The 12,306-nt window shown below is 50.0% G+C and overlaps 1 protein-coding gene across 3 annotated transcripts in view; it reads right to left on the bottom strand.

Annotated features, from left to right (window-relative positions):
• Positions 1 to 12,306, bottom strand: part of TPST2 (tyrosylprotein sulfotransferase 2) — a 25,490-nt gene that overhangs the window by 427 nt on the left and 12,757 nt on the right. For 2 of the 3 annotated variants that reach the window (XM_084819486.1, XM_084819485.1), the window contains 6 exons: positions 8,786 to 8,866; positions 7,133 to 8,058; positions 5,007 to 5,205; positions 3,323 to 3,373; positions 2,869 to 2,917; positions 583 to 1,082 (listed from right to left, as the gene is read on the bottom strand). In XM_084819486.1, the coding sequence (XP_084675612.1) occupies positions 2,888 to 2,917; positions 3,323 to 3,373; positions 5,007 to 5,205; positions 7,133 to 7,971 (1,119 nt within the window). In that variant the 5' untranslated portion in view covers positions 7,972 to 8,058; positions 8,786 to 8,866 and the 3' untranslated portion in view covers positions 583 to 1,082; positions 2,869 to 2,887. Of the gene's footprint in view, positions 1 to 582; positions 1,083 to 2,868; positions 2,918 to 3,322; positions 3,374 to 5,006; positions 5,206 to 7,132; positions 8,059 to 8,785; positions 8,867 to 12,306 lie in introns of those variants that run through there. The other variant, XR_014785710.1, reaches the window with a different exon arrangement.

The following is a 12,306-nucleotide window of genomic DNA, read 5'->3' as shown; positions in this document are numbered from 1 at the left end:
TGGGGGCAGAGGAGGAGGGTTGTGTCTGAACTGGGGGAGAGGGGGGTGCTGGTGTTTGGCAGCTCCTTTCTCTTGCTGGTGGGATTTCTGAGGGAGCCACCCTCATCCCTGGGCACTCTTTTTGCACTTAAAGAGCTATCCTGCTGTAAACTTTTATAGATTTCATATTTTATCATGTTATATTTTTTGGTTTTAACTTTGTGTACCACCCAGAGAGCTTTAGCTATTGGACAGCATAGAAATGTAGTACGTAAGTAAGTAAATAAAATAAGAGATAGCCATATATATGTATTTGTGTGCACGCACTATTGAGCCGGGAGAGGATTTTAAGGGAACTGTAAAAGTCACAAAGTCCTGATCTAACAGAAAGTGTTCCTTGCCTGCAATTCCCAATTCCACACATGTGCCTTTACCTGAAGAGATGTTCATACATTTTCTCTGTTCTACATACACTAACAAAATATGCCAAGAAGACAATCGAAGCAACCCTCGTCTTGATGAGTGGGATGTGGTTATGTCACATTGGGCTTTCTTAATATCAAAACAAATCTTAACTCAGGCAAAATAACGCAATGCAAGATGTGAAGGAGACAGCCTCATATATTTATTTACGAATTAATAAATAAATCTATTTGACTTTTGTAAATTACAAATAAGAGAGAATTAAAGGAGGCAAGTTTGGGATTGTCACCTGTAAGACAAAAGCACTCTAACGAGGTTATATTAATAGAGCTATCGGAAGTCTGCAAATTAGAGAACAAAAATTACAAGACACTTTTAAACAGAGCTTTAAAAAGGTCTCCAGTAGACAAGTAGAAAATATTCTCCAATATACTTTATGGTTCCCTTTTATTTCCACAGATGTCACCCTTTACCAGTGAGTGTCCAAAGAAGGTAGAAGACTTGTCCTCTTGGGAGTCAGAAATGTCCAATCTTGGCAAATAAATGCAAAAGAAAAAGTGTTTCACAGAGAGCACTTGATTTGGCAATATCAGTAGCAAGCAATATGCTTGGATAACCAATTTCCAGTGTTGCTATTTGCAAATTTTCTTCTCTTCAGAGCAACGGGAAGGAATTTGCATCTAGGAAGAAAGCAGAAGTTGTTGCTGGAATATGTCGAAGCACTGACTTAATGAAGTCTGTCCTCCCTGTCCTCCCTCTATATTCAGGTTTACAAGGCAAGATCTCCAGACAGCCCCTTACCCCAGCTTCATACACTTAGGGAGAAATCCTATGCAGGTAGACAGCCACCTCTGAACTTGGAGGTGACCACCTATCCAATGCATGGCGGGAGGAACGTGGAGGGGATCATCTTTGAGCTAGCAAACTAGCTCAAAGTGGGCTAGATGAAACAACGAACCAGTGGATCCACAGTTGGCTACAGAACTGGACTCAAAGAGTGCTTATCAATGGGATCTTCTCAAACTGGGGAGAGGTAAAGAGCAGGGTGCCGCAGGGCTCAGTCCTGGGCCCAGTGCTCTTCAACATTTTTATTAATGACCTGGAGGAGGAGGTGCAGGGAATGCTGATCAAATTTGCAGATGACACAAAATTGGGCGGGATAGCTAATACTTTGGAAGACAGAAACAAAATTCAAAGTGATCTTGATAGACTGGAGCGCTGGGCAGAAAACAACAGAATGACATTTAATAGGTATACATGCCAAGTTCTGCACCTAGGAAAAAGAAACCAAATGCACAGTTACAAGATGGGGGATACGTGGCTCAACAACACTACAAGCGAGAAGGATTGTTGTCGATCATTGGAATTGTTGTCATTGGAATTGTTGTCGATCACGATCGACAATCATTGGAATTGTTGTCAATCACAGGCTGAATATGAGCCAACAATATGATGTGGCTGCAAAAAAGGCAAATGCTATTTTGGGTTGCATTCATAGAAGCATTGCTTCCAAATCCCGGGAAGTACTAGTTCCCCTCTACTCAGCACTGGTGAGGCCTCATCTGGAGTACTGTGTCCAGTTCTGGGCACCACACTTTAAGAAGGATGCAGACAAACTGGAGAGGGTTCAGAGGAGGGCAACAAAGATGATCAGGGGACTGGAAACAAAGCCCTATGAAGAGAGACTGAAGGAACTGGGCATGTTTAGCCTTGAGAAGAGAAGACTGAGGGGAGATATGATAGCACTCTTCAAGTACTTGAAAGGTTGTCACAGAGGAGAAGAAGGCCAGGATCTCTTCTTGATCATCCCAGAGTGCAGGACACGGAATAATGGGCTCAAGTTACAGGAAGCCAGATTTCGGCTGAACATCAGGAAAAACCTCCTGACTGTTAGAGCAATACGACAATGGAACCCATTCCCTAGGGAGGTGGTGGGCTCTCCCACACTGGAGGCGTTCAAGACGAGGCTGGACAGCCACCTGTCAGGGATGCTCTGACTGGGATTCCTGCACTGAGCAGGGGGTTGGACTCCATGGCCTTGTAGGCCCTTTCCAACCCTACTATTCTATGATTCTATTATCTCCTCCACACTCCAGCTGCCCTACATTTGCGGCTAGACAGCCGATTTCAGCTGTCTAGCTGTGGGACATTGGAGCGCGGGGTGGGGACACATAGGAAGTGTCATACCAGCACTTACGAATGCCCCGCCTCGCCCCCAGGAATGTCCCCTTTTCATCCGCTCTGCGCTGCTCTTCCAAGCGCGGCGCCTGAGCACAATCCGCACCGCCTATGAGGCAGCAAGGGAGGAGGGGGAGGTTGTTCTCCCGGCACCAACCAATCCTATGGCCATCTAGATGCTGTCAAGCAGCCACAGGATTGTGCTCTTAAAGAAGTTTGCTGGAGAGCTGAAGGAAATGGGCCTGACTCCCCCAGAAATAAGACTGACTCATGTGCTTAAGTACGTACCTGGAAATCACGACCTTTATCAGTGAAAAGCAGTAGTATTTTGAATCCCCTACAAAAAAACACCAAACACATGACAGAGTTAGTGTCCTATTTGTGGCCTTTTGACATTTGGAGTTCTACCTTTCTAAACAGGGGCCAGGGAGGAAAAAAGTTAGCTTGCCAAAGCATTTTAACAAGTTTTTGTTTTTTTACAAATAAAAACAATTCATCCCTTATTGATCCTTTGTTGCAGAATTGATACGTTATGCTTTTAATGTATTGTACACTGCCCAGAGATCTTGGGATTTGGGGGCAGTTTAAAATGACTCCTGTCGCTTCCCCGTCCTCTCCCCCTTCCTCCCCCGAAGACCATCAAGACTGAGAGTCCAAGGGCGGGGAGGCAGCTGGGCAAAAGAGCGAGTGCGAACGTGTGGTTTCTCTGAGAAGGTGGAGGAGGGCGGAGCCTGAAACATACCTGCAGGTGTCCTTTCAGATTGGCCGGTGTCTTAAAATCCCCATTCAGAACCTGAGAAAAGAGCAATGCAGGGTCAGCCATCTGTCTCCCCAGCCCCTTCGCTGCGCTTGCGTTTTGCCTCATGACAAACCCACGTATCACCCAGTCCTCCACCCAGATCGTGGCACAACTGTGCCCTTGCAATCCGCCGCAAACACCACGCCTGAAGGGTAGTTCTTGCTGAGCATATCTTCTGACACTCCTGGCCCATCAAGAATAAAGCTACCCTCTGAAACAGTCTTCCCCAACCTGGCGCCTCCCAGACGTGTTGGACTACTACTCCCAGCACACCCAAACCAGCTGACTGGGGCATATTGGGAGTTGTAGTCCAACGCATCCGAGAGGTGCCAGGTTGGGGAAGGCTGCTCTGAAAGAACCTGGCGCCTTGCCAATATTTAATGCATTTAATTATTGCAATCATAGGATTAGAGCTGCAAGTCCCAAGACAAAAACAAACTGAACTGGTTGAACAGGGAGGGGCTCGTCTCATGCTCCAAAAAAGCACCCTTGCCTGAGTGAAGGAATGTGGTGGAGCTCAGACACAGAACGACCTGCGTTTCTCCACTGCAGCATCTTCTCCAAGGGGGACCTTTCGTCAGCTGCCTGTGGGGATGCTGTGATCAAGCTACAAACGCCTCCCTGCTCTGCCCAAATCAACAAACTGATCTGTTTAAAATATTTGCTGAAAATCACCAGCTTGCTCAGAATGTCATGAAATTTGTGCTGAGAGTTTAAATTTCCTCACAAATCACCACTTCAATGTACTTTAAAGCAGCAAGGGGTGGAGGGAGAGATCCATTTTTGATCCATGTTACTGCAATGTGGGATTACCCTTTCACAGGGACAGATTGCTCTAAGCCCTGTATTTTTCCCACTGTACGACTATTAGCAGCTTCGGGGGGATGATTTAAATTGGGAAAACAGGGCCATACACCTCCTCTGATCTTTGCATGCCTGCCGATTTTCACTCTGGTTTTATGGCTGGGGGAGCATGGGTGGGAGGGTTCTGTTGCACTCATGTCCTGCTTGTGGGTTTCCCGTGGGCAGCTGGTTGGCCGCTGTGTGAACCGAATGCTGGACTAGAGAGACCCTTGGTCTGATTCAGCACAGTTCTTCTTACATTCTTATTCTGTTTTAAACTTAAGGTTTTTATATTAATTTTTACTGTTGCTCTATTTTTTGGTTTTAAGTTTTGTTTTGTGAACCGCCCAGAGAGTTTCAGCTATTGGGGCGGGGGGGATAGAAATATAATTAATTAAAATCAAATCAGACACACTCTCACCACCACAGGACCCGTGTTAAAGTTAAGAATAAAACTCAGGGGATCCAATCGAGAAACTCCCCATTTGTGTCTCACAGCACTAAGGTGGTGTGAATTTGGCCAGCTTCCTAGAGACAATCCAGATGGCTCCCCTTTCTCTGGAGAGTCAGTGCCAGGTTGTTTTGGGCCAAGTTCTCATGCAGAAAGCCTCTTTGCTGAGCTGCTGTAACATGTAGGCAAATTTAATCAGCTAAACAGTTGATTAGTACGCTAAACCCCAGACAGTTAATTTGCCACTCTTGTCTTTTACTGAGTGTCGCCAAGGTGGAGCAAAGCACCACAGCCCCCAGCGCCCGGGGAGCCGACAGGCCTGCCTGCACTTACCCTGTGGGTGTTGTTGATCACCAAGGGGTCTGGGTTCCCATAGTTGGGTGGGTTTGCATAGGGGTCGTAGCCCAGCCTAGCCAGCATGGGGGCAATATGGCCCATGTCCTGTAGCACATCTGCCGGGATGTGTCCCAGCCACTTGCTCAAGGCCTCCATGTTCACCGGCTTGATCACCTGGTCTGTGGATCGCTCAATCCTGCATAGGAACAAGAAACAGTCAGACCAAATGTGCCTGAGTTCCCCTAAAACTCCCCTAAAATGTGCCTGAGTTCCCCTAAAACTCCCCTAAAATGTGCCTGAGTTCCCCTGAGTTCTTCAGCAACTGAGGCAGGACAAAAGTCCGTTGATAAACTGAAGGGCAGGCTTAGCCATTGGCCTAAGATCAATTTAAGATTTAAGTGCAGCTTATCAGCCTAATTTTAGGTTTATACCTTAGTTCAGTTTAAAAATCCCATTTTACTCCAGTTTAAAACTGGAGTGTAGGTTTAGAAATGTGCTTATTAAGACAGGCATAAGCCCATGCATTCCCCAAAGAACTCAGCTAACTGAATCCCCCTTTAATCATTCTTTGTAGTCTGGTGCTGCCCACAGGAGTTGAGTCACACACCCTTGTTATAACTGGGCCCTCTTAATCTAAAAGGCTACAGCAGAAATTGAGGGGAATCGGAGAGAGACATCCATTTAGAGCTGGCTTGCAAGGGATTCCCTGTCAACGAAGCATTAAAGGAAACATGAAACAGCCAGGTGAGTTAAGCACCTGTGCAATTTTAGCAACAGGAGGCGGCGGCCAGGACAGCAGCTCTGTTTTGACTTTAAAAAAACCTAAAATAAGTAGAAAGGCAGCAGGTGTGTAAGAGCTATGGAAGAAGTGTGGGATATAATGTAATAAGTAAACCCACACAGAGCACAGATTGTGCATTCCAGCACAAGAGGCATCCTGGTGCCACTCTGAGAAGGATGCTGCCTCCCTGTGTTGCTGGTGTCTCCTGTGGCTTCCCTTGCTGGTCGCCAGAATTAAGTTTATGGTCACCGCTGGTAACTGTAGTTGCTTCCAGACTAAGGGCCCTTTAGTGCTGCTGAGACACAGCTTGTCTGCAATCAGCAGGTTGGAACTAATACGAGGGTCCCACTGTTTTGCTATAAAAGATAAGAACATACGTACTGAAAGGAGTCCAGTAACTAAAGGCACCACCACTGCTTACCGCCATGGGGGACAACACAAGCTGATTAATCACACTACACCAGTGTGGTGTGGTGGCGAGAGTGCTGGATTGGGAGCCGGGAGATCCGGGTTCTAGTCCCCACTTGGCCATGGAAGCTCACTGGGTGACTTTGGGCCAGTCCCAGACTCTCACCTCAACCTGCCTCACAGGGTGGTTGTTGTGAGGATAAAATGGAGAGGAGAAGGAAAATGTACGCCGCCTTAAGTTCCTTGGAGGAAAAAAGGCAGGCTATAAATGCAATAAATAAATAAATAAAATAATTCATCGCCAGTCCCACAGGAAGCAATAGAAGAGGCAGAGCCTGCCGAAGGATGCTACAAATTAAAAGCACACTAGCCCTGAATAGCCTCCATAGTGAGTTGCCTATTCATCGCGGGAGGAGGAAAGCACTGCAATTGTTTTATTATCCCCCCCAAATTGCCAAAAATCAGGCCTTTAAAAAAAACACAGTAAGACAAAACAGCAAACATTGGAATGTAAGGACTTGGCAACAAAGCTGTCTGGATTCCTCACAAAAAGTGAGTGAATGGAAGAATGGCAATTGCAGGGGGGAAAGCGACTGCGGAAGCAAGCCCTGTTCATGGGCCCTGCCTCTGACATCCCAAAGGAGACCAGAGTTGGCCAGCACGAGGCGGAGGCGGTCACCCTCTCTCCATATCTCTCCCCAGCGGGAACATAGGAGGCTGCCTTCTGCTGAGTCAGGCCCTTGGTCCATCCAGCCCAGTATTGTCAACACTGACTGGCAGCAGTGCACCTCCAGGGTTTCAGGCCGGAGTCTTTCCCAGCCATACATGGAGATGCTGCTGGCGATCAAACCTGGGACCTTCTGCGTGTGAAGCGGGGGCTCTAACGCTGGGCTATGGTCACGATGAGGGACACGACGGGATGGCCGGCACTCACTTGGAGAGCGAGACTCCGCCCGGCTTCCCAATCAGCTCCTCGTGGTGCAGCACCGCATCGCTCCAGGCGATGTCCAGGAACTCCATGATGGCCCGCAGAGACTTCTGGGGGTGCAGGACAAGCTGCTCGTAGTAGACGGGGAGGCACCGGGACCGCCCAATCTCCATACACTGGGAGTACATCACCTCGATGGCTTTGTTCCACTTCGTCAAGCAGTCCCGGTAGCTGCGGAGGTCAAAGCCTGCAATGGTGACTTTCCTGGTGATCATGGAATGGACAGAGGCGCGGCCGTCACGCACCATGAGGAGGAATTTGGAGTTGGGGAAGAGGCGGGACAGGTAAATGGAGGACTTGAGCGTGAAAGGGTCTTTGTTGCAGAGGTACCTGGCTGGCTCCCCATGTTTGGCAATCACCTCCAGGATGAAGGCCTGCATGGCAGCATCCAAGACCTGGTCCGTCACCCCAGCTTCGTCCAAGCGCATCTTTTCCCGCCCAGATTTGGACCACGCCTGGCGCATGGCAAGCACACGTGGGATGATGCGCGTCTCCTCCCCGCAGCGCACCTCCGGGTGGGCGTCCAGCATGGCCCGCATCAGCGTGGTCCCGCTCCGGGGGACGCCACCAATGAAGATCAGAGGCATCTCCTTGCTGTAGCGGTATTCCACCCGGTTGGAGTCCAACATCACCAGCTCCTCATTCTCCGGACGCATCAGCCCCCGGCTGGCGCCTTGGCCTAACATCTGCTGGCACTGCAGCATCTGCTGCCCCAGGTGGGCAGAGACCATCAGGGCGACAGCAAAGCCCACCCCCAGGAGCACCCGCCGCATCGTCACCCGCATCCTCGCGCCATCCACATGTGTCCAAGGGCTGGCGGTGCTTGCTTCACCTTCAACATCCGGATAACGGAAGGCCAGGCCAGAGAGACCCTGCAATGGAGAAGATGACCAGTCAAAACCAGGCTGGAAAGTTCTCTCTCTCGGGCACACTAGCGTAACCATTTGCACGCATCTGGTTCTCTTGCAGCACTGGATTCTGTTATCACTGGACACAGGGAGGAAGGCAGAGCCTCACTCATTTGGCCTGCACACTCCCAAGGGGGTGGTCACAGCTGAAACACTGGGAATGCGTTCCTACACAGGCAGCCCTGATTGTATGGAGAGCCTCCCCAGCACAGCAGCGCATATTCCCTGGCAGCTAGTACCAGGATTTGGGCTCACTAAGCAGATGTCAAGGCTTAAAGGGGGGAGAGTTTCCAGCCGCCACCACAGAGGGAATCACATGGGGCTCATGTCAAAGCTGAGAACAGCACATAGCGTGCAGTGAAGTGGCTGGTGGGAAGAGAGACCCATTCAGATGAAGCCAATGCTACTGCCGAACCATGCTCCCCAGCAAAAAAAAGCAACCCCCCTGCAAACCCCCCCCCACCTGCCTCCCTCTTGTATCTTGGTTGGGCTTTAATGCCAATAACCATCAAGGCTTTTAACAGCTTCTTGTAGCTTTTGAACGTGATCAAATATTAATAGCACAAAACAGGGGGTGGAGGGAGGGGGGAAGAGGGGAGAACGCACAGGCTACAGCCCTATCAAATATTCATCAGCCCACCCCTGCCGACAGAGAGGGCAGGAGAATCCATTACCGTGACAATCCGCTCACCTTGCCCTGGGAAGTTCATTCTGTGGCTTGCTTGCTGCTGGTTTCTCTCAAGCAGAGGGGAGATGAATCCTTGGCTGGGGGCTGGGAAGAGAGGAAGGGAAAGCCACAAGGCCAGTGAGATGTTGGGCAGATTAGTGGCTGGTCCTTGGAGCTGACCTTCTCCACAGCCATTTTGCCTCCAGATACTGACTGTTTCTCTGGGCTCTTTCAGAGCACAAGTCAACTGGTTTTGCTTGTGCTCCCAAAAGATAAAATTATTACACGAGCCCCACAGCAAACTGTGTTGCATCTGCAATGAACTCAGCTCTTGATGTCCAAATGCAGCCAAACAGACCAGATGTGTTGAAGCACTCAGTCCAAGGGCTGAGTCCCATCGCACAGGAGCTCTGGGGGGGGCCGCATTTCAGCGATGGGCCGAAGGGAAAGGGAGAGGCACCAAATGCCCCCAAATACCAGAATATTTTCACTTAAAGCTCTTACTGCCAGTAAGGAAGCATCCGGAGAGGCATGTCAACCTTTTGGAATGAGAATGAAACCTTGCAAATGCTGGGAAAACACCCCATGATTGGCAGTTGGGGGAAGGGGCGTGGCCCTCTGGGAACCCCCGAAGGCCAGATTTGGTGGACAGATCAGGGAGCTCAACACCCCTGAATTAGTTCAGCCACCCAACCAGTACATAAAGCAAAAGCGGCTGCTGTTGGTTTAGGAATAGAGCAACATGGAACAGGTTCAAAATGGAAGCGATCTAGTGCGAGGTTGTTTGGAGAGGTGCTGCCTCTGGGCAAATGTGCCTCCAATTTGCCCCTCCAAGATCCAGAAGCTGCTCTTTCAGCATTTTGATCCCAAGGCAGCAGCTCCATAAATATGGGTTCCAGAGCATTTCAGCTGGTGGTCGACTCTTAGCTGACCACCCTCAGTTATTCTTCCATGGAATGATGAACTCTGTCCAGAAGACATAATCACCTCCTGGCAGGGGGCTGATGCTGTGACTGGGACTTGCACCATCAGCCATCAGGAGTGGGGAAAGAAGGGAAGAGGGCCCTTGGCAGGGCATGAGTGAGGTTTCGAAGGGGCAATGGGCCCATGGGTCAAATACAGAGTGCAAGGGGTCTGTGAGTCTGGGAGCTTCTTAGAACCACATTCCCAGCAGCCCTGGCTATGAGCTGTGTATCTTGAAGGGTGAGGGATGAAGGGCAGGAGAGGGAGAGACAGGGTTTGCACAATTAAATAACCCACAGTTTGTTAACTGTGGGTTGCTCGGGAGCAAGTGAGCACACTGTCTCCAGACTGCTTGCTCACTTCTGGTTCTCCATGATGCATGAACGCAGAACTCTGGGTTATTGAGGGAGAAACAACCCAAAGTTATAGCCTGAGAATAAAACATGGGTTCTAACTCTGGGTTGTTTCTCCCTCAACAACCCAGAGTTCTGGGCTCACATGTCATGGAGAACAATGAAGGGATTGGGCGACCCTGGATTGCTTGTGCAGGGGTGGGCAGAAGGCAGATCTCTAGATGTTTGGGACTTCAACTCCCAGCATTTCTGACTATTAGCCATGCTGGCATGGGCTTCTGGGAATTGATGTCCCAAACTTCTGGAGCTCTGCCTTATGCCCACCCTTGGTTTAGCGCACCGGAAGCAGTCAAGTGGTCAGGAGCAGCACACTCACTCACTCCTGCATGCTCCCAAACAACCCAGTTAAACTGTGGATTGTTTAATTGTGTGAAATGGGTCAGGGAAAGAGAAAAAGGACTACGGCCTGGAAGCAGGTCTGTGAAGGCCAGTAAAACACCACTGGAGACTCAAGAGTGGAGAAGAAGGTCCTTTTTTCCCCATTTGGAACCAACAGAACGCTGGGACTGTTGGGGAAAAGCCCTGGAACTGTGTTCTCTCACAGCTGAACTGACAAATGGTCACATCCACATCTTTGGTGTGTGCCACCCTCTAAGTGACTCAACACCTTCCTTGTTGGCTTTGTTGTTTGGGCACTGGTGTTGGAGGGACTGCTGGAAACCAACATGGCGACTACAGAGGTTACTAGCACCAAAGTACCTTCCGTCCGTGACTACATGGGCACGCTACTGATCAGGGCCGGCCCAAGACATCTGGCTGCCTTAGGCAGAGCAGCAAATGCCACCCTCCGAACACCGAGCCAAGGAGCACAGGACGCAAAGCCAAGCCCTTTATTTGGGCACATGAGGCAGGAAATCCCACAGGCACCTCTCCTCATCTCTGGCAGTAAAAATGTAAGAATAATCAGCTGAACAGATAACAAACAGTTAGCTGCCCTTTTAAATCTGCTGCCTGAGGCGGCCGCCTCATTGCACTTCCTGGTCGGGCTGGCCCTGATACTGATCTACAAATCCATTCCATGAGGAACAGGAGTAGGATCACCCTCCATCGCTGGGGTTCCCCATTCCTCTTCTCAGACCCAACAAGAGCAGCTGAGCAGGAGAAACGCCATGTCTCTGGCACAGTGCAGGCCCTAGACTAAGCCTGTTGCCGTGGCAACACATGGGCAGCCATCTTGTACTAAGCTGGCAACACAGGGAAGCCCACAAAGAAAACACAAACACTGCTTATAAGGCCTTGAGGGAAGAATTTCCCCTCTTCTTATTTATAGGTGGAGAGTAAGAGTAAGACTTTTAGACTGAAACAGAAGGGTGAAACTGCACGGACCGCAGCACACATGGCTTGCCACACACATCTTCACCAGTTCGTTGTGACAGAGTGGTAGGGCATTTTCAGGGAACATGGGAAGTTGCCTGATACTAGGTCGGACTACTGGCCCATCTAACTCACCACAGTCTATTCCAGGGGTGGGCACCCTTTGGGGCTGTGGGCACATCTGGCAATTAAAGAAACTGTCCTGAGCACCATCACAAAATGGCTGCCACAGGAGGCAATGCAAAGGATAAGTATCTTGTCCAAAAGACAGCCACCTGCCCCAAAGACTGAGTACAAGGCAGAGGCGGAGGCTGAGCCCCAACACTCCAAACAACTCCTTTGGGCCACAGTTTTCAGCACCAACAGGAACCTATTTCACAGTAATGCCAGCAGCCGGATAAAAAAATGTGTTCATTAGAAAAAAAAAGTGTCAGGGGTAGGGCACCATGGCGGGCACCAAGCAAGCTGTCCGGGCACCCATTGGTGCCCCGGGGGCCCCACGTTGCCTACCCCTGGTCTGCCCTGCCTGGAGTCTCGAGCAAAGAAAGACCACCCCACCAGCTACTCCCTCATCCTTTTAACCGGAAATGGCCAGGATTGAGCCCAGGCCCTTCGGCAAGCCAAGGAGATGCTCTCCCACTGGGCTCGGTCCTTCCTCAGGGGAAACTTCGTGGGTAGGAGAGGGGTGCTTTGCCCTCCCCACAGCATCCAGCAATTCTCCCCTACAGTTGCTGCTCCCAGGCTATTCCCCCTCAGCCGGGATTATTTCTGATCTGGAGCCTGGTTTGGGGAAAGTGTGGGGCAGGGGTGGAAGTGCCCCATCCTCCCTGCTGACACTCCCTGGGTGGCCCCTGA

This window comes from Heloderma suspectum, chromosome 13, assembly GCF_057233095.1.
Source record: "Heloderma suspectum isolate Gila_16-S chromosome 13, 16-S_ref, whole genome shotgun sequence".
Taxonomy (NCBI): Eukaryota; Metazoa; Chordata; class Lepidosauria; order Squamata; family Helodermatidae; genus Heloderma; species Heloderma suspectum.
The sequence above is the reverse complement of the archived record's forward strand: the minus strand, read 5'-3'. Positions and strand labels throughout refer to the sequence as shown.